This window comes from Notamacropus eugenii, chromosome 1 (genome assembly GCF_028372415.1).
Source record: "Notamacropus eugenii isolate mMacEug1 chromosome 1, mMacEug1.pri_v2, whole genome shotgun sequence".
Lineage (NCBI taxonomy): Eukaryota > Metazoa > Chordata > Mammalia > Diprotodontia > Macropodidae > Notamacropus > Notamacropus eugenii.
In genome coordinates this window covers 602,314,386-602,337,698 of record NC_092872.1, presented here as the reverse complement: position 1 = coordinate 602,337,698, position 23,313 = coordinate 602,314,386, and the positions used below count along the sequence as shown (strand labels likewise).

Below are 23,313 nucleotides of genomic sequence, written 5' to 3'. Positions count from 1 at the left end.
TATGCATGCCCAGAAGTCCAGCCCTCACAGCTTTTGGTCAGAGCTTTGTATCCTCAAAAAGTACTTAGACAAACATAGGTTTCTACTAAGTTACTCCTCAGCTTTAAGAGGCAGGGTCAAAGAGCCCTCCTCCTAAGTTCTGCCTGCTGTTACTACATGGGTACAGTCTGACACTTAACAGAGATCAGGATTTTGAGAAGAACCACCAAATGATTGAAGGATTAGCTTCTATATTAAAGATACAGTGCCATAGTATATAGTAATATATATTAATTTTTTTTAAATGAGTGGATTTTGGTTTGTGCTCAATCTCTCTCAACTAGTTTTTTGCATAACTAATTTGCAATACTGTCAACCAGCGAAGGATAAAGTTACAAGAAAATAAAGATCTTCTCTATGCAAAACTAGTTAAGGATACATGAATTAATTATGTATTTTAGACTCAGAAGCACTATGCCCCTCCATCAGAGTACTGCAGGATACTTCTGATACTTCACTACAGCATGGGGTGACACTGAGTTCTTGAATGCTAAGCCAATAGAGTACAAGCACTCATACCAAACTAGACAGGCTTCGCTAAGGATCTGACAAAAGATTTCTGTCTCCAGTCTGAGAACCAGTCTAAGTTTGGACAGAACTATGACCACATAAGGCTGGCAATTAAGTTTTCAACAACAACATCTCACACAGACTCTCTACTAAAGTGTTAAAAAGCTGTGATTTATGCTGGTGGAGGAAGTACCCAGTATAAAATCGTGGACCCTTGAAGTAATGAATTAAATCAGTCAATAAATATGACTATATGTTATAATCAGCAGAATTAAGGGGTTCATATATAACAATAACAAAAAACTCCACAAAAACTTATAATTACCTGCCAGTCTCCCCAATCCTCCATTACCAAGACCTGCATCTTCTTCTATTTCCTCAAGTTCTTCCAAGTCTAATCCCAACTGAAAATAAAGAGAAAGTTAAATTCAATAACCATAAAAGGAAAAGATGATAATGAATCCCAATTAATTTAGACCAGAAAGGTCAATGTATCCTTTCTTAGGTTTTGACTTTTTTTTGTAAACCATCTTAATTTCAAAAACTGTAAAGTTTCTGTAGATATTTCCATACACCATGGGCATTCAAATCAAACATGCATTAATAAATTTAAAAGTAGGTGGCAGACTAAGCCATTCATAATAGAAAAAACATTATTTTAAAATCAAGTTTGTCAAATTCTCTAGTTTCTTCTCTTCAAATGACCAGTGCTAGTCCATACTGCATTGATATTATACTTTTGCTAAAAAAAAATAGTCAATAAGTTCCAAGCATTTTTACCTTTACTATTTCATATGATTAGGTATCACATCTCACCCATACTAAAGATAAAGCAACAAAGTCCCAAACTGCAAGGTTATGCTCAAGGTTATGGTTGGTCACGGTTTAGAGACTTAGTATTTTATTTTCAGTCCAGCAAGTCTTTTGTTTTCACACTGTCTATTCTTTGGAACTAAGACTGATTATTACAGTTACTCAAGTTTAGCTTCCCTCTAGCACGTTCCAGGCAAATGGGACTGTGCAAAGGCGGGAGACAGGAAATGGACTGTTTTGTATGAGGAACAACAAGTAGGCCGGTTTGGCTGGAAAGAGCAGTGATGTAAAAACAAAAGTCAGGCACTTAACTTATTTTTTAAAAAAAGATCCTGAAAAGGGAGGAGGGTAGAAAATCAAACCAGTGAAAACTGTCATGCTAAAGCACAAGTCACAAATGAATACACATCCTAATTTTTAAAATCTACAACATGCTGACAAACTTCAAAAACAAAAGTCACCTCCAAAGGTTTCCCAGTACCTTACTCTCACTCTTATTCTCAATAAATATAATACAGCATGGTGGATAGAGCCACGGACAGGCAGAAAGACCTGATTCAAATCTCACCTTAGAGATTTAGGAGTTTTGTGACCAAAGACAAGATATAACCTCCATAAATCTGTTTCTCACCTGTAAAATGAAAATGATAATACCACCTTCCTTAAAGGATAGTTGAGAGGATAAAAATGAGATAGGGCAAGTAAAGCATTTAACATACTTTGTTAAATGTAAATTATTATTATTAAACCTACAATACTTTCCATTTCACTAAACTGATAATGGAGCATTTTCTCCTTTTACAAGACCTTTATATTTATTTAATCAACTGTCAAGTCTCAGTCTTAGCATGCCTCTAGCATCTTCTCTTGTTCCCTTGGCCCAACTCTGGTTCAGGTCCTCATCACCTCTTACTAGGGCTATAGTGACAGCCCTCTATTTGGTATTAATGCTTCCATTCTTTCCATAATCTCCTAATTGATATTCACAGTTCCAGTCCCTCCAGTCTACGATCTATCCTTCTCCCCAGGAGCCAAAATATCTTTCCAGAATTATTTCACATTATTCTCCTTCTCAAACTCTACATTCCTGCCAAAGTGGTCCACATACTGTTCCCCAAATTTGGCATCCAATCTCAGTCAACTGTACAGGCTGGGGGCCATCTCCAGTCATCCTGATAAATATATGGCTACTAGACTCAGAATCGTTTCAGAGGAGAAAGTGAGGCTGGTGACTGCACAGCCCTTTCTCACTTGAATCCAATTCAATTTCAAGTTATGGCATCACCTTCCTGATGTCATGGTCCTCTTTGAGAATGAAGGACAAACAGCAACAAATGGACACACTGCCCCCATGTTTGGAACAATTTCTTCTTCACCTCTACCTGTTAGAACTCTTTGCAGCTCAGTCCAGATACCAACTAAAAACTTCCCACGATGCTTCTAGGTTTTAGTGTTCTCTTTCTCCTCAATTGTCTATTTATATTTTTTAATCTCTTAATTCAATGCAAAGTTTTTCATTCTCATATTTACATCTCCAGCACCACACATAGTTTCTGGAAATAAAGAATTCTTTGTAAATCTTTGTTGAGTTGAATATAACCTTAAGTATCTTTTACTTCTTGAAATGCTACATACTGACTCCTATAACCCAGTTATCAGGTCCTTCAATCGTAAAATTTACGGAGATTCTACCAAAGTCAAAGACCAAGAAATAGGAAGTAAAAATGAGTTAAGTGGCTCAGGAAGAGAAAAATATCCCTCCTGACCTCAAACACTCTGTGAAAGCAGGGGTTGTTCATATTTGTATTTCTAATCCCTAACAAAGTATTTAGCACATAATATGTGCTTTAAAAATGTTTGCAGAGTTGGGAAAAGATCACTAAAATGAAAGAATTGTGATGAACTGAAAAATTAATCATACTTTTTTTTAAGAGTACAAATAACAGGAAAGGCAGGGACTGAGGGAAGAATGCTGCATATGTTGTCAATTGCCTAACTACTTGTTTTTCTTTGTAACAAGGAAAAGAGTTCAACTGGTGAGGAAAGAAGGACAGTATATTTAGAGATGACTGCCATAGAAACAAAAGTCAACAAGAAAATTTATTTTTAAAAACATTTCTTGAATTAAGTATGCCTATCACTCAAATTAAAGACCATAATAACCTTACAAGATGCTATTTTTTATGGTGTACACAATCAAACTTTGAGAATTTGTACCTACTATGTATGATAGCAAATCTAAAATGAAAAAGGATAAAACTTCTAAAATAGAAATGCTAGTGCTATGTTTAAAAAATACAAGACAAAGTAAAGTAACACTTTGGGAGAGAAAAAATCTTTAGGGAGATAGGAAAATTGGATATTAAATTACTTGTTTTTCTAACAACTATACAGTAGATAAAATAATTTTTTTCATGTGCACACCTTTTGACCCAACAACACCACCTCTAGGGCTGTATCCCAAAAAGACCATAAGAATGGGGAAAGGACTCATATATACAAAAATATTTATAGCAGCTCTTTTTGTGTTGGCCAAAAACTAGAAATTGAGATGATGCCCATCAATTGGGGAATGGCTGAGCAAGTTGTCACATATGAATGTAATGGAATACTACTGTGCTATAAGAAATGATGAGCAGGCAAACTTCAGAAAAACCTGGAAAGACTTATATGAACTAATGCTGAGTGAAGTAAGCAGAACTAGGAGAACACTGTACATAGTAACAGCTGCAGTGTGCAATGACTGACTTTGTTAGATTTAGCCCTTCTCAGCAATACAAGGACCTAAAACAATTCCAAAGGATATCCACAGTCAGAGAAAGAGCTATGGAATTGGAAAGCAGAGCAAAGCAGACTATTTTCCTTTTTGTTTGTTTTGTTTTCTTCTTTTTCATAGTTCCTCCCATTCATTCTAATTCTTCTATACAACATGACTAATGTGAAAATATGTCAGACAAGAATGTGTATATATATGTATATATAGCGCCTATATCAGATTGCATGCCATCTTGGGGAAGGGGGAGGGAAGGGAGGAGAAAATTTAAAACTTATAGAAATAAACATTGAAAACTAAAAATAAATTAACTTAAAAATTATTTTTCTGCTTTTAGATTGCAGCAATTAGATTATGGCAGCAATGACAATATGTCTTAATGCAAGATATGGTACAGGAAGCTAACGCGATGTTTTAAATAGAAAAAATTCTGTGAATTATTGGCAGTATTTTCCAAAGTGAAAATAAAGGTAGTGTTAATCTGCTTGATATTTTTCACATAAGGTTATCTGGAAATAGCATTTATGAGGCAGCATGAAATAATCAACACTTCAGGTAAGTAAATTAGTATGGGACCAGAATATGAAAGAACCTGAGCTAAATCTTAAAAAAAGAACAATGAAAATACAGACTGTAAGCACAAATTGATTAAAGCAAGATTAAATCACAGAACCTACAGATTTCAAAGCAGATCTGTCTGCTAATGTTCACTGACATTAATAATAAAAAATTTTATATATAGCCCTATGGTTTCTTACAAAGCACTCACATACATTATCTCATTTGATCCTTGCAACAATACAGTAAGCAATGCAAGAATGATGACACCCATTTTTCCTAAAAAAGGAACAAGATACAAAGAAGTGAAGCAATATGCTGAAGGTAACAAACCTAGTTAAGTGGCAAAGCTGGGCCACAGGGCTCTTTCTATCCATATCAGTTTGATTTAATTCAAGAAACATTTATTAAGCACCTACTATTTGTTAGATATAGTGCTAAGCCCTGGGGACACGAAAAGAGACAAAAGACAGTCCCAGTTCTCAAGGAGGAGATAACATGCAAACAAACATATACAAAATAAGTTATACACATGATAAATAGGAAATAATTAACAGGGAAGGCAGTGGAATAAGAGGGGTTGGGGAAGGCTTCCTGAATAAGGTAAGATTTTAGTTAGCACTTACAGGAAGTCAGGGAGGCCAGTAACTGAGTGGAGGAAGGATAGCATTCCATACATGGGGGACAGACAGAGAAAATGTCTGCAGTCAAGAGATGGAGTGTTTTTTTGTGGAACAGCCAGGAGGCCAGGCTCACTATATTGAGAAGGATGTGTCAGGGAGTAAGATATAAGAAGACTGGGAAGGTGGGAGGGACTAGATTAAGAAGGACTCAGAAGGACAAAAAGATCATTCTGTATTCCTGGAATCAAGAGGAAGCAGCCACTGGAATTTAATGAACAGGGGGTGGCATGATCAGACTTGCATTTTAGGAAAATCACTCTGGAGGATGGATTGGAGTGGAGACAGACTTGAGGCAGGCAGACTCAGCAGCAAACTATCTGCAATATTCTAATAATGATGTGATAAGGACTTGCACCACAGCAATGGAAGCTCTAGAAGAGACAACTGGCATATCTGAGATGTGACAAAGGTCATCAATGGAAATCAGCAACAGCTTGGATATGGGGTGGGGAGAGTGAGAGACATTAAGGAATCCAGGGATGACTCCCAAGTTTTGAGCCTTAGGAACAGGAGGATAGGGTTGTTCTGTATAATAACAGGGAAGGGGGGCAGGAGAGAAGAGTTTAGGGGAAAGATAATGAGTTTTGATGTGGACATTTCCCATCAATCAACAAGCCAAAGCAAGAAAATATTTCTCTGCACAGTAATCTGCTAACCCCTGTTTCCATAAAATAGAAAGGCAAGCTCAATCCAGTGGAAAGTACCCCCAGTTTAGGGTCAGAGGATCTAGGTTCACTATCTGGCTTACAACTGTTCAGCCTTAGGCAAGTCATTTAGTCTCTGTGGGCCTTTATTTCTTTATTTATAAAGGCAGAAGTAGGAATCTGATGATTTCTACAATCCCTTCCAGCTCTACATCTAAGATACTCTGACTGCAGGGTAGTTAATAAACAAGAAAAGATAATTTTCTGGGTCAATCATTCCCTATCAGTTCTGAATTAGACAACAAAAAGTGTCCTGTGAGACTCCCAACTCCTGCTCCTTCCCCTTCCCCAGAATATTCTATGCTTCTCTGAAAACCCTGACTGGGAGCTGTGTTTAACTCCATCATAAACACAAGGCCAGGAAGGGGGAAGGTGGTGAAGGGGGATGTGGTACAGCTTTGCAGAGTTGGGGGAAATTCGTAGGTTTTTCACAATTGGGAAGAATTATGGCAGATAAATCAATGGACTTGCTGTCAATGAAGTCCTGGGTTCCAAAAGTCTTATAAACATGGACAAATCACTTAATTTCAGTTTTTTATCTGTAAAATGAGATGATATACTAACAACTTCAATAAACTGCAATGAAAAAGGAATTTTATTAAGCACATATGAATTTATTAGTATTATAAAAAGAATGAGAACAGAAAGATGCCCATCTCCCATACACATACACAGGCACACAAATTACCCCCATGTGCCCCTCCCCCCAAATATCTCCTCTAGAGATTTTACCAATTAGGAATAAATTGGGATCTTAAAGAGAAAAAACATCAATTGGGGTTTACAATATATGATTTTGAAATTTAAATGTTCCCTAAGAGAGTTATTCCTAATAACAGGAAAAGGACCCACACGTACAAAAATATTTATAGCAGCTCTTTTTGTAGTGGCAAAGAACTGGAAATTGAGGGCATGTTGTGGTATATGAATGTGCTATAAGAAATGATGAGCAGGCAAACTTCAGAAAAACCTGAAAAGACTTATATGAATTGATGCTAAGTGAAATGAGGAGAACCAGGAGAATATTATAGACAGTAACAGCTACACTGTTAGTGACTGACTTTGATAGACTTAGCTCTTCTCAGTAATGAAAGGATCTAAGACTCACAGTAGAAAATGCTGTCTACATCCAGAGAAAACTTGGGAGTCCAAATGTGGATGGATGTATACTATTTGCTCTCCTTTTCTTTCGTTGTTTTGTTTTTTCTTTCTTGTGGTTCCTTCCATTAGTTCTAATTCTTCTTTACATCATAATTAATGTGAAAATATGTTTAATATGAATGCATAAGTAGAGCCTATATCAGATTGCCCACTGTCTCGGGGTGGGGGTAGGGGAGGAAAGGGGGGAAAATTTAAAAGTCAAAATCATTTGGAAGTGAATGTTGAAAACAAAAAAAATAAATGAATTAATTACTTAAAAAATAACAGGTTTCATATATGCCAGGAAAAGACAAGAAACATTTTGGCAAAATGGGGCTAAGGACAGGCAGAAGTCAGGATAAGCATATCTATATTATCCACATTCACTGTTTCTTACATTAGAATATATTGTCATTGTTGCTATCCTTGATATCTATGGAGTAGGAAATAAGAGACAGGTAGAAAAGGGGCTTTGAACAGGGACATTATCCTCATAACTTTCTTTGATAGAAGATGGGATATTGCATATAACATCAGACTTTTTTGATATGTTGGTTAATTTTGAGGATTTTTTTCTTTTTTTATTCCCTATTATACAGTAGGAAATATGCATAAAAATAAGACATATAAAAGATATATAAGGTATATATATTTTATAAAAGAGGAGAGATGACAGAAATTTTTCCTGCTTCAAAACTCTGCCTAGAGATCCAGTTAATTGCCAATGTCTGAGTTCAAATATCAGAACCCTTTCAGAAATCTATCAACCTAAGTTTCTCAATTCAAGAGTTTCTTGGGCTAATCCAACCCATTATCTTGGCCATCAAAATCCACCTTCTGCCATAGGAAAAAGAATTCTATGTCTATGCCTCACTCTGCCGTCATTCCTCTTCTTTTTTGTGATCAGTACAATATTTGGTTTGGGAATTTCCACATTTTCAGAAGGACCAAGACGTATGCTACTGAGGACAGCTGCTTCAAAAATAACATACCTGATAAATAGCTTCATCGCAAGCATTCTGGAGACCTAGATTCACCATTGTATTCTGTAGAGTCCGGCCCATGTAGAATTCCAAGGAAAGATAATAAATGCGCTGGGGAAACAGAAAGAAAGTTGTTTTTATTTTAATCCTTATACCTGGCAGCACTAAGAGTCTACATTACTTAATTCAATAATATGATTTTCATGTGAAAACTCAATAGAATTTCTGTGACTATTTGAGCTCCTCTTATGTTTAGGGAATTTATAAGGGATATAAAAATGACTAATAATACTTGTCCTTGTGAGCTTAATTCAGTTATACATGATGGTAAGGTTTTGTTGTTGTTTTTTTTGGAAGGGGGAAGGGGGAAAGATATATATATGCTCGTTTGTCTGTGTGTGTGTGTGTGTGTATACACACACACACACACACACACACACACATGCTCTCCCCCAAAAGGAAAAATAAGATGTATTTGGGGAAGGGTTTAAGGGGAAAGGAGTAATAAAATCCAAAAGAGAAGGCTACACAGAAAGCGTAGCATTTATGATCAATGTGGAGAATGGTTTCGGAAGGTAATGGACTAGAAGTCAAGAGTTTAATCTACAGGCTGTTTCAATGATCCAAATCAATCAATCAATATTTATTAAGCAACCCCTATGTGAATATTGTGCTAAGCACTGAGGACACAAAAAGAAGCGGAAAGGCTGCTCACAATCTAATGCAGGAGACAACAGGCAAACACTCACACACACACAGCAAGCTATATAGAGGATAAATAGAAAATAAGGCACTAGAATTTAGAGTGATTTGAAAAAGTTTCCTGTAAAGACTGGATTGTAGTTGGGATTTAAAGGAAGTCAGGGAAATCACTAGGTAGAGTTGAGGAGGAAGAACATTCCAGGCATAGGACGGAGAAAATGTCCAGAGCTGAGAGATGAAGGGTCTTGTTCATGGAACAGCCAGGAAGCCAGTATCATCAGACTGAAGAATATGTGTCAGGAATTAAGGTGTAGGAAAACTGGAAAGGTAGGAGGGGGTTAGGTTATGAAGGACTTTGAATGCCAAATAGAATGTTCTGTATTTGTTCCTAGAGGTCATAGGGAGCCAATAGAATTTATTGAGTGGGGGGATGGAGTAGAGGGAGGATTTGGTGTTTTTAGACCTGTGCTTTAGGAAAATGCTTTTGGTGGCTGAATGAAGTTGGGTGAAACTTGAGGCAGGTAGACTCATCAGCAGGCTGTTTGCAATAATCCAGGCATGAGATGATAAAAGCCAGCCAACAGTGGCAATGTCCGAGGAGAAAAGAAGGCATATTTGAGAGATGTTGCAAAGGTGAAATCAAGAGACCTTGACAACAACTTGGATATAGGGAGTGAGAGAAAGTGAGGAATCCAGAATGACTCCTTGGGGCACTGGGAGGATGGTGTTGTCCTCAATAGTAACAGAGAAAGTGTTGTGAAGGGATGGCTGGGGGAATGATAATGAGGTCAGTTTGTACATATTTAAGATATCTATTGGATGTCCAGTTTGAAATGTCTGAAAGGAACTTAGAGATGCGAGATTAGAAGTCAGCAGAGAGGCTGGGGCAGGATAGGTAGATTTGAGAATCACCAGCATGGAGAAGACATAACCAAGTATAGAGGGAAAAGAGAAGACAGAACACTGAGGGACATTTTCAGTTAAAGGGCATGATATGGATGAAGATCCTGGAAAGCACACTAAGAAGCAGTGGTCAGATATGTAGAAGGTGAACAAGGAGAGAATAGTGTCCCAGAAAAATCACAAAAAAGAGAGTATCAAGGAAGAGAGGGCGATCAATATTGCCACTGCAGAAGGTCAAGGAGAATGAGAACTGACAAAAAGCCCCTGGATTTGGCAACTAAGAAATCAATGGTAACTTTGAAGAGAGAAGTTTTGTTGGAATAATAAAGTTGGAAATCAACCTTAAAGGGTTAAAGTCACAGGTAAAGGGTTAAGAAGATAGTGCGAGGAGAAAAAATCGAAGCAGTATTGTAGATGGCCTTTTCAAGGAGTTTAACTACAATGGGCAGAAGAGATGCAGAATAATAGCAGGGACAGAAGGTTCCATTGTTGTTCAGTAGCGTTTGATTCTGTCATCCCATTTGAGGTTTTCTTAGCAAGGATACTGGAATGGTTTGTCATTTTCTTCTCTAGCTAATTTTACAGATGAGGAACCCAGGCAAATAGGGTTAAGCAACTTGCCCAAGATCAGACATCTGAGGCTGGATTTGAACTCAGGTCCTTCTGACTCCAGGGCTGGTGCTCTATCCACTGTGCTACTGAGCTGCCCCATGGAAGGATCAAGGGAGGGTTTTTCAGGATAAAGGAGGCTTAGGGATGTTTGTAGGCAACAGGAAATCAGTCAATAGAGAGGGAGAGATTAAAGATGAGTCATAGAATAAGGACAACAGAAGGAGAAATTTGTTGAAGAGCATGGGATAGAACTGTATGGACTGAGCAGGTAGAAGAGTTAGTACTAGTAAGGTGAGAGGCTACTTCATCATGTGATTCAGGAATAAAGGAGGAGATAGTGGTAGAAGGCATCTGACTAACAGAAAATGAGGAAGAGGGAAGAAGAGGGAGCTCATGACAAATCTGTCTCAATAAGACATCAGGCAAGATGACTTCACATATCTAACAGATATCATAATGCTTGCCTTCTCAATGGATAGGGGAAGTGTGGGAGGGACGAAGAGAATTTGAAACTCAAAAAAATTTAAAATAATGTTAAAAATTAATAAAAAGTTAAAGGGAAGAAGATATGAAGTAAGGTTCTCAGCTGAGTGGGTGGGACAAAGGGTAGCATTTGAGAGGTCTGAGGAAGAATGAAAAGTTTTGGAAGAGCTGCTATAGAGAGCAGGGTGGTGAGATGACAAGGAAGGCATAGTAACAACAGTGAGGACCCAGTTCAGGTTATGCAACATACATAGTAGACCTAGTCAGAACAATTGCATGATTTTCTCCACCTTCATTCTGCAACACATGTGTGTTGGTGAGATTGGTCTAAGGCCGAGGCTTGGCAGATGGGAGGTAATGAGGGCCTGAATTAGAGTGATAGCCATGTGAGTGGAGATTGGACACTGGATGTTAGAGATATTTTGCAAGTGATATGTAGGCACTGACAGAATTTCAAAAGGGAATAAATGGGCGGGGGGGGGGGGGAGAAAGAGACAGAGCAAGAAAGAAAAGAATTTGATTAGAGCATAGGATCATAGATTTAGAGTTGGATAGGACCTTAGGGGCTAATAAATCTAATCCTCAGATGAAACAAAGGCCCTGAGAGGTTAAGTGATTTGACTTAAATCATATAGCTAAAAAGTTCCTGAGGAAGAATTTGAAACCAGATCCTCCAGATACCAAATCCAGTGCCCTTACTACATCATACCCGTGCCTTCTCAAGTTGCGTGATTCTTGTCCTTCTCTTTCCAAAAAGCTTTTATCCAGAACCACAAACCCTAGAAACCTTCACCTTTTTATTTTCATCTCTAAGGCACAGGAAAAACAGTAGTAAGAGATAAGAAACAGAAAGGTAGGTTGGAGTCAGGAATGTCAATAAGAAGATTTTTCAATTCACTATGGGAATCCCTGAAGGCTTTTGAGGAGTGATACCCTTGAAATTACATAGGACAGATTGGAGAGGGAGAAACAGGTTGCTGCAGATAAATTAAGCAAGATAAAAACTGAGAAATGACCATGGTACTTAGTATTAATAAGGTCACTGATGACCCTTAAGAAAAGAAGTTGAGTAAAGCAGTGAAGAAAGAAGCTAGATTTCAAGGGGTTGAAGAGAATAGGTGGTAACAAAGTAGAGGCAACATACAGAATACTTTTCCCAAGAAATTTGGTGGGAAAAGGGAGAACAAAGATATATGATAGGCCCATAGCTGATGAAGGTCAAGGGAAACTAGCAGATAGCTAGAGTTTAAAGATAAAGGATGGGGGCGGAGCCAAGATGGCGGAGTAGAAAGATGCACATACACATAGCTCCGAACTCACAACTCACGGTGAATTCTGCACCCAGAGGCCACGGAACATTGGAGCAAGGGAGATTTCTGTTCCGGAGAGAACTGCAAACCTCTCGCGGGGGGTCCTTCGCGCTGCGGACTGGGTGCCGGGACTGGGAGCTGAGTGCAGCCCTGCAGCGGCCGCGACACCGTGAGGAAAAGATCCAAGCGGGCTACGGAGACGGGATATCCTGCGGCCACGCGGGTCCCTCCACCCACAGAGGGACCTGCAAACCTCTCGCAAAAGGTCCGTCGCGCTGCAGACCCGGAGCCCAGTCCAGACCTGTGGCAGCCGGGGCTCCGAGAGGTACAGATCCGAGCAGGCTTTAGGGACGGGATCTCCAGCGGCGGCACAAGCCCCCCCCCCCCCCCCCCCCCACACAGGTGACGAGGGTCTGTGAGAGAGTCTCTTTGGCGGGTCGAGAGGGGAGTGGGGTACCCCCATGGCTCGGGCCCCCCGGGAGATAGAAGCTGAGAGGCGGCTGCAGACAGGGGCTCCTCAAGCTGGCGGGAGCCTGGATCCATTGTGGAAGGTCTGTACATAAACCCCCTGAGGGAACAGAGCCTGAGAGGTGGCCCTGCCCCGACCTGACCATCTGAGCTTAATTCTCACACTGAATAGCAGCCCTGCCCCCGCCAAAAGCCCTAAGGCGGGAAGCAGCATTTGAATCTCAGTCCCCAAACGCTGGCTGGGAGGACCAGGAGGCGAGGTGGGTGTGAGGAGAATATTCAGAGGTCAAGTCACTGGCTGGGGAGAATGCCAAGAAAAGGGAAAAGAAATAAGACTATTGAAGGCTACTTTCCTGGAGAACAGACATTTCCTCCCTTCCTTTCTGAGGAGGAAGAACAATGCTTACCATCAGGCAAAGACACAGAAATCAAGGCTTCTGTGTCCCAGCCCACCCAATGGGCTCAGGCCATGGAAGAGCTCAAAAAGAAGTTTGAAAATCAAGTTAGAGAGGTGGAGGAAAAACTAGGAAGAGAAATGAGAGGGATGAAAGAGAAGCATGAAAAGCAGATCAGCTCCCTGCTAAAGGAGAACCAAAAAAATGTTGAAGAAATTAACACCTTGAAAACTAGCCTAACTCAATTGGCAAAAGAGGTTCAAAAGGCCAATGAGGAGAAGAATGCTTTCAAAAACAGAATTAGCCAAATGGAAAAGGAGATTCAAAAGCTCACTGAAGAAAATAGATCTTTCAAAACTGGAATGGCACAGATGGACGCTAAGGACTTTATGAGAAAGACAGATATCACAGAACATAGAGTGAAGATTCGAAAAATGGAAGATAATGTGAAATATCTTATTGGAAAAACAACTGACCTGGAAAATAGAATCAGGAGAGACAATGTAAAAATTCTGGGACTACCTGAAAACCATGATCAAAAGAAGAGCCTAGACATCATCTTCCATGAAATTATCAAGGAAAACTGCCCTGAGATTCTAGAACCAGAGGGCAAAATAAATATTCAAGGAATCCGCAGAACACCGCATGAAAGAGATCCAAAAAGAGAAACTCCTAGGAGCATTGTGGCCAAATTCCAGAATTCCCAGGTGAAAGAGAAAATATTGCAAGCAGCTAGAAAGAAACAATTCAAGTATTGTGGAAATACAATCAGGATAACACAAGATCTAGCACCCTCTACATTAAGGGATCGAAGGGCATGGAATAGGATATTCCAGAAGTCAAAGGAACTAGGACTAAAACCAAGAATCACCTACCCAGCAAAACTGAGTATAATACTTCAGGAGAAAAAATGGTCTTTCAATAAAATAGAGGATTTTCAAATTTTCTTGATGAAAAGACCAGAGCTGGAAAGAAAATTTGACTTTCTAACACAAGAATGAAGAGAACCATGAAAAGGTGAACAGCAAAGAGAAGTCATAAGGGACTTACTAAAGTTGAACTGTTTACATTCCTACATGGAAAGACAATATTTGTAATTCTTGAAACATTTCAGTATCTGGGTACTGGGTGGGAGTACACACACACACACATGCACACACACACACATACATAGAGACAGAGTGCACAGCGGGAACTGAAGAGGATGGGATCATATCTCAAAAAAAAAAAATGAAATCAAGCAGTGAGAGAGAAATATTGGGAGGAGAAAGGGAGAAGTTGAATGGGGCAAATTATCTCTCATAAAAGAGACAAGCAAAAGACTTATTAGTGGAGGGATAAAGAGGGGAGGCAAGAGAAAAACATGAGGTCTACTCTCATCACATTCCACCAAAGGAAAGAATAAAATGCACACTCATTTTGATAGGAAAACCTATCTCATAATACAGGAGAGTGGGGGACAGGGGCACAAGCAGGGTGGGGGGAGGATGGAGGGGAGGGCATGGGGAGGAGAATGCAATCCGAGGTCGACACTCATGGGGAGGGAAAGGATCATAAGAGAATAGAAGTAATGGGGGACAGGATAGGATGGAGGGAAATATAGTTAGTCCTATACAATACAACTAGTATGGAAATCATTTGCAAAACTACACAGATTTGGCCCATATTGAATTGCTTGTCTTCCAAGGGGAAGGGGTGAAGAGGGAGGGAGCTAAAGATGTTGGAACTCAAAGTGTTAGGATCAAATGTAATGTTCTTACCACTGGGAAATAAGAAATACAGGTTAAGGGGTCAAGAAAGCTATCTGGCCCTACAGGACAAAAGAGAAGACGGAGACAAGGGCAGGGAGGGAGGATAGAGGGGAGAGCAGATTGGTCACAGGGGCAATTAGAATGGGTGGGTTTGGGGGGGGGGAGGGGATAAAAGGGGAGAAAATTTGTATCCCAAAATTTTGTGAAAATAAATGTTAAAAGTTAAATAAAAAAAAAAAAGATAAAGGATGACTGAAGAGGATACAGACAGTTCTCCCTTTACATAAATGGACAGTTCAGCAGAAAGTGATTTTATATAATACAACTTTGCCTGGGGGAAGGAAAGGAAGAAGGGAGGAAGGAAGGGACAGGACAAGTAGGGGCTGGGGACAAAGAACCTAGAGCAATGGTGGGAAGGGGTGTGGGAAGTGGGGGAGGAGAAACACTCAGGGCTTAAGTCTAACTATGTCGGGGCCTGGCCAGAACTAACAGGAAGAATACTCAAGAAGCAAACAAAAGGGAGCCAGACATGGACACAAACAGGAGAGGACCCAGTGGCTGAGAACAGAAGACAGACAGACCCACAGGTAGATAGGTGGATAGATGGAATAGGGCAAAGGTCTTAAGCCATCAAGCCACCTCCCCCCACCCCAACAAGTCCCATGGCTGTCACATCTACTCTTTTGCTTTCTTTTTTAGGTGTTTTTTGGGGGGGGGGGGCGGGGACTGAGGAGAGAACACAATACTGTAAAGTTAACTCAGGGTTTTTTTTAGAATGCAGATTTTCTTTCAGAATTCTTTACATAAAGTCAAATCTGCATAATGTGAATTTATGTAAAGCAAGAAAGAACTGTGTTGATGAGAGATAGTATAAATGCCAGAGCACTGTCTTAAAGAATGCAATCAAGGAGGTTGGGTTATTACTCCTTCTGACATAATGAGTGATGGACTGCAGTATTTTGAAGCACATAGGAAGAGGAAGGAAGCTTAGGAGTGAATCCCAGATCATGAGTGCTCGAGCGCATGCAGTCACACATGTGTGTGTATGTGTGTGTAATATATATGTGTATTATGTATGTGTATATATATGCATGTATGTATGTAAATGTGTATATATACATGAGCTTCCTAACTCTCTTCCTACATGCCTCAAAATACCTCAGTCCATGTGGGGGTTACGTGTGTGTATGTATAATACTCCATATTGCCTTCCTGAAGTAGTGTATTAGCCCAATTTCTAGGGAAGGTAAGGAAGGGAAATGAAAGAGATATAGCTGGGGGTTTGAGACGAGAAGAAAAGGTGTAAAAAATGAGAGAGGAAATTCACAAGTGCAGAAGATAAGGATTGCCAAGAAACTACCAAAAGTTGGCTAAGAAAGGTTATGTAGCATAAACTTCTAATGAGCGAAATCATAACAAGATTTCCTAAGAAGGATGACAGGGTGAGGGCAAGGCGTAGGAAGTTCCCCCAGTGATCCATGGCATTCAGTTTTAAGATAAATTCCTGGGGCTGGGAATGTATTATTAGTACAGCATACTTTAACGAGGTATTAGCTAACAGTCAGCTAATCACAAATTTTAAAAACCTGGCTGCCCAAGTAGGCACTTTCCTACTTGCACTGTTCTTTTTTCTGGTTGCTCCCTATTTCCAGAGTGGCTGAAATCTGACTAGACCCCATTTAGGTTAGGTAAAACGGCTCCAGGGTGAACACAGGCCTCTTATGACAGCATGCCAAACCTTTTTTAGCTACTCAGTGGGCTGAACTGGGAATGTCCTTTAATGGAATGTTTTTCCATCTTGTCTCCTTGGCCTTTTCACAAAACCAATATTATAAGGGACTGTTTTGGATAAGCAACTACAGCATTACGTGTAGCTGTGAGATGTGAGATTATTATGTGACATATTAATTAATCATTTTTCAAAAGACTAACTTTCAAATTAAAAATAAAGAAACTCTCAATGCACTTTGACAGAACTATAATTCATAAAATGATCTCATCAGCTCCCATGGATTCAATTATCATCCCTATGCTGATGATTCTCAGTCTACATACATATCCTGCCCCAAACTCTCTAATGATCTCCCTTTTCAGAGATCTTGAAATGGATGTCCAGTAAACATGTTAAACTAACTGAACTCATTATTTCCTTTTAAACTCTTCCCCCACCCCCACCCCCACACCACTTTCCTATTAATGTAGAGAACAACACCATTCTCCCAGTTCCTGAGGTTCACAACCTATAAGTCATCCTGGACTCCTCACTGTCTCTCACCTCTCATATCCAAGTGGACTGTTTATTTTACCTTTGCAATATCTCTTGAATATGTTTCCTTCTTTCTTCTGGCACTTGCCACTACCCTCCTGCAGGCCTTAATCACCTCGTGCCTGGACTACTGCAATGGTCTGCTGGTGGGTTTGCCTGATACAAGTCTCTTTTCTCTAGAATCCATCCTCTATTCAGCTACCCAAGTGATTTTCCTAAAGTGCAAGTCCAATCATATTACCCTCTTACTCAATAAATTCTAGTGGCTCCCTATGGTTTCTGGGACCAAATATAAAACAGTCTATGTAGCAGTCAAAGTCCTTCATAACCTCCTACCTTACTCTCTACCACATATAGTGACAGTCTTACTTTGAACCAATGATACTCTCCTCCTGGCTATTCCACAAACAACACATGTCACCTCTTGGCTTGGGGCATTTTCTTTGACTGTCCCCCACCCATGGATGCTCCTCCTCCTCCACTCTGAGTACTAATTTTCCTGGATTCCTTTGAGATCCAATTAAAATCCCATCTTCTACAAGAAACCTTTCCCAACCTCCTCTTAATTCTAGTGTCTTTTCTCTATTTTCTATTTATGCTGTAGATGGCTTGCTTTGTGTATCTTCATTTGTGTGTTGTCTCCCCCACTAGACTGTAAGCTTCTTGAGGGCAGGGACTGTCTTTTGCTTCTTTTTGTATCCCCAGTACTTAGCACAGTGCTTGGCATATAGCAAGTACTTAATAAATGTTTATCGACTGATATCACCAAACATCCAAACTTAAGAGATCACTGAGTCTAACCTCTTCAGTTTACAAATGAGGACAAGACTATAGGAGATAAATAGCTTGCTCAAGGTCACAGTTACATAAAGGCAAAGCTAAAACACAGGCTCCCTGACTCTAAGGGTATACAATATTTTCTCTACCTCCTCCACAAAAAGGACTATTTTCTTCTATTTCTATGGCTTATATTTTTATGGCAATATATGTATCAATTCCTACATGAAAGAAGTAGCATATAAGGGTAAGCTAGTCATGTAACAAGACTGAGGAATAAAGGATGGACACATGTTGTGTACATATTGTTTCCCCTCAAAAGAATGTATGCATCTTGAGGGCAAAGACTTTTACTTTTATCTTTGTAATCCCAGCACATAGTACAGTGTCTGACACCAAGCACTTAAATGCTTGTGGAGTGAGCAAATGAATGAATGGATGAATGAATGCTTGCATGGATAGAGGAAGTGCTATACTGGTATCCAAGAAGTACTACAAGAGCTGGAGGAAAATACCCCATCACCTTTGATGGATCCTCTATGTAAGGGTATGGGTACAGAAACCAGCACAGGATAATAAATCAGCACACTCATGGAGGGAGTGGATCAATGCCAGTGAGATCACAAGTCTAAATAATGAATTGTTTTTATTTTTACATATGAGGGGTGCTCTTATATTAACACAATATTTTTCCCCTCTTTGGCTCATCATGCATATCATACTCCTGAACTGTAAGTTCTTCCCAAAGTTCTATGCTGAGCTGTCTTTTCTTCTCTCTATATACTTTTTTGGTAATCTTATCTGCTCCTGTAGTTAAACTATGATCTCTATGCATATTACTTTCAATCTATATATCCACCTTCAGTCTCTCCTCCAAGCTTCAGTCCCATATCACCAGTTGTCTCTTGACCTGGATGTACCAGAGACATTTTAAACTCAACATGTCTAAAACTGGACTCATTATCTTTACAGTAAGTTTCCATTCCCTTGTTATTTTTACCTCTGTAATATCTCTCATATGCTGCCTTCTCTTCTTTGATACTGCCACCACCATAGACAAGTACTCATCACCTCACATCTGCACTATTATCACAGACTGCTAGTTTAGTCTCCCTGCTCAAAGTCTGTCCTCACTCCAGGAAATCTGCCATTCAGCTGTCAAATTAATCTTCCTAAAGCATAAGTCTGACCATGTCATTCCCCATCCTTCATTCAGTAAATTCCAGTGGCTTCCTGTTACCATCCAGAACCAAAAAGAAAATTGTTTGGCTTTTAAAGTCCTCCATAATTTGGCCCCTTATACCTTTCCAGTCTTCTTCCACTACTCCTGCTATCAAATGACACTGTCCTCCTTCCTGATGTTTGTGTAAGACACTCCGTCTCCAGGCTCTGGGAATTTTCACTGGTTGTCCTCTATGCCTGGAATTCTCTTTCCTTCTATCTGCTCACATAGCTGCTTGAAGTTCAGGCCCTCATTTCCCCTTACCTAGATGATTCCAACAGAATCCTAATTGAGTTCATTGCTGCAAGTCTCATCATTCCAGTCCAACCTAAATGTTGCTGCCAAAGAAATTTTCCTAAAGTACAAATCTGACTGTATCATTCTATTCAATAGGCATTTAGACTTCCTATTATTCTAGAATAAATATGAACTCCTCTGTTTAGCTTTTAAAACCTTACACAACTTGTCTTTTCAACCTCAGCAAACATTACTCCCTCTCCTGCACTCTGCCATCCAACCAAATTGGTCTTCACTGCGTTCCTCACTCACAGTGTCCCAACTCCTGTCTCCAAACCTGTGCACTGGCCATCCCCCATTCTTGGAATGTACTCCTTCCATACCTCTGCCTAATAGTCCCTCTCTTCCTTTAGGCAGCAGTTTAGGCACTATCATCTTCATGAAGGCTTTCCTGATCCCCCAACTGCTAGTGCCCTCCCAAACTTACCTCTAGATCCTTGGGTGTGGCCTTTTGAGTGAGTCCAAGTTTTACAGAACAAATCCTTTTATTAAGGGGATTGGTTCTGTGAAGTTTGGATTCAGTTAAAGGGCCACACTTGAGAACCTAGAAGGCTACAGGTGGCCTTGAGGCAGCAGGTACTCCACCCTTGAACTTTGTACGTATTTGTTTTTATTGACTTTAGAGTTATGCTGCATATATTTTCCTATGTACTTCTTGGCCTTCCTGCATTAGAGCAGCAAGCTCATTGAAAGCAGGGATGTGTTTCATTCCTTGTACTTATATCCCCAGGCTTAGCATAATGCTTAGCACACAGTAGGTTTTTAATATACTTGTTGATTGATTCCTCAAGAAAAAATTAGGGGAAAAAGGACTTCCTACACTTTCCCCCCAAGACTCTTCATCATTATGACATACCCAAGAAAACGATACCAGAATAGGAAACCAAGGACACTAAATTCCAATCCAGAATTGTTTCCACTACAAAGATTAGAACACTTATATACTGTATTGAGATAAAAAATTGGTTCTAACTCTCAAATCTATCTTCACTCTCCTTCAAAATGGCCAACATGTAAGTAGAGAAAGCAGTGTGGCACAATGGGAAAAAGCAGATTCTGTAGTAATAGGTCCTGGGTTCAAATCCCATCTTTGCCACTTACTTGCCAGTGTGACATTAGGCAAGTAACTTAACTTCTCTGGGCCTGTTTCCTTGTGCAAAATAACAAGTTTGGACATAAATATCTTCAAACGTTCCTTCTAGCTCTAAACAAAGCAGCTCTAAATGCATAACAACACACATAATGTCTAAGCCTAAAGTCAAAAGAGTTGAATTAGAGTTAGAAGCTTGGTGGGATGGGTCTGACGAAGGAGAACTATTGCTGTTTCTGTATGTAAGGTTGAAAACGGCAAATATCTAAGCCTAGAAAAGTCATGTGATTTAAAGGGCAAATCACTTTAATCCCAGAGGTATATTGTGACAAAATAGGAGCATATACTGATTATTATCCTTTACACTTGAAGGTAAAGTGTTAGTAGAGCTGTTACCCCTAATCTGGGTAACTTGCAAGTGTAGCAAAAAATAACTAAACATGTCTAACAGCCCTTTCCACACTGCATCTGGGACACGCGCCTTTGCTTTTCAGCTCTTATCACAAGTTGGTAACACTTGCCATTGATGACAGTTCCACATAACGTCAAAGAAAATGGAAAAGTCTACATTTACTCTGACAGCATTCCCCACTGTAGCCATCAGAAATCTAATGAGTACAGCTTCAACAGTAATACACAGAGTTAGCTCAGGGACACCTGGGTGAAAGTGGGACAGATAAACATAATGACAATATTAAATGGCCACACATCTCAATATCTATTGAGTATAACACTTCACTGAAAGCCATGATCATTACAAGTACTCAGATTCCCATGCTACAATGTTTATCATGTCACACTTCCCAGAAGACTTTGGCATATTTAACACTTAAGTTTCCAGGATTCATGAGAAAACACTAATGGAATCAGACTGCCTTACAGTGATAGAGGTAAAATGGCACACTTGGAAAAGGAAAGTGCTGTAGAAATCATCATGTAATAAATCAATTCAACTAGAGTAGAAATAAAACCTAAATCAATAAAGGCAGGAAGGCATAAAAACTTTTGTGTATGGGAAGCTACAGATTTATTCAGAAATCAAACAGATATACCTATCACACACATTTCTATTATAGACTTCACAGCTCGGAGTACTCAAAGGAATCTATGATCTAACATGACAACGTATATCACAATCCATCCATTTCTGTCCATTCTATGTGATTTTTGTCCATGTCCAACCCTAAATTCATCACCAAGAGTCCACCCAGTGTGCTGAGATCTTTCCTCATTTTGGACTGAAATTTTGAGGCTACCAAAGAAACACATTTAATAGTTATCTCTCTTGTTCTCAACTAATGACCAACCCATCTTCTCTTTCATTTACACATTTCTTTGATGACATTCTTTATACTACTACACTGATATAATTCCTTATTTGTAATCTCTTGTAGCAGGTTCACATCCACCATAGGCCTTTCCATTGTCCTCAAGTGATTTCATACTCAATTTCAACTCTTTTGAGGCTATAATACTCCATTACTCTCAGCCAAACATAACACCACCAGGTGACTAAGTATTTTAAAGATGGGCCATTGTTTCAAGAAGAAGCTTAGAGATTAATAAAAGTTTTACAACATTCCCAAAAGCAATTCAGCTTATTCTCCTCTGCTCCACTTCAATTCTGGACCCAACTCACTGTGCATTTGCAAATGTCAATGCAAGACACACACATACATCTATATATATATATATATACATATGCACATACATATATACACATATACATATGCACACAGATACATATGTCCGATAGATTATCTATCCCACTACATATCACAGTCTGGACAATAGGCATATTTCATCCACTTATTTTTTCCTTTGTGGATAGTCAGATCAAACTTTTTCAAATGAAAGTTCAGCAATATTCTAGGGTTTGATGTAATCTACACAATAACATCCCAAATAGGATCATCTGGAGGGACACACAGTATGGTGGAAAATTACTGTCTTTAGGGTCATAGGACCTGGATCTAACGAGTCCTGCATATGTGACCTAAAAACTAGTCACTTAATTTCCTTGGGTCTTAATTTCCTCACCTATAAAATGAGCAAATTAGATGGTCTTTACAGTCCTTTTCAGCTCTAGATCTATGATCCTATGTATATCTTCCTTCAGAAACTCAGTTTATATTGAAAATAAAAAATGTTATAATGTAGAAGCAAAGAGTTGCTTCTGTTTAAAGGAATTTAGCAATATATGTGATGAGTGCATTTATCAGACTTCTGAACAAAACTAAAGCTTCTATGGCTCTAATTCCCTGTCAGTTAGCCTTGAAGAAGAAACCCAAGTCAAGCTTGAAAAATACAGCTTTATGGAAAACAAATATTTAACATTAAATCCAAATATTAGAATTTTACCTTTAAAAAAAATCAGGTTCATTTTCCAGAATCTCGGGGCAAATACAGGACCTACATTGTCTCTTAAATAGTGAACATAATTTTAAAACTCAACTAAAGATAGAAGAAAATAGAAAAAATAGGTTTTTCTAAGGCAGAAAACAGAAAAAAAATATATTTCTACAGTGAATCCTAAACACAAGTAACAGATGGTCTTATGAATAACTATTTATTTAACTTTAATATACTACAGCAAAATATCTCATCATGTGATGATTACTTACAAATCAAATGCATCAAATTCATAAGAATATATGCAATGATGTACAAGCCAAATCTACTATACTAACAGAGAAGTAGTGTGACATAGAGCCAACAGCATAGCAATAGGAGTAAGAAGAGACTTCTAGCTCTACCTCTAAGACAACTAACCTTACAATGAAATAACAATCCGTTGTCTGTAGTACAATTCTATGATCCTATGACAAGTACTC

At 39.1% G+C, this 23,313-nt stretch overlaps 1 protein-coding gene across 1 annotated transcript in view; it reads right to left on the bottom strand.

Moving 5' to 3' along the window:
* PYGB (glycogen phosphorylase B) overlaps window positions 1-23,313 on the bottom strand; it is an 86,958-nt gene that overhangs the window by 53,130 nt on the left and 10,515 nt on the right. Inside the window, exons 2-3 of the mRNA XM_072634655.1 lie at window positions 8,213-8,314; window positions 875-953 (exon numbers count right to left, since the gene is read on the bottom strand). Of these exons, the coding sequence (XP_072490756.1) occupies window positions 875-953; window positions 8,213-8,314 (181 nt within the window). The remainder of the gene's footprint in view (window positions 1-874; window positions 954-8,212; window positions 8,315-23,313) is intronic.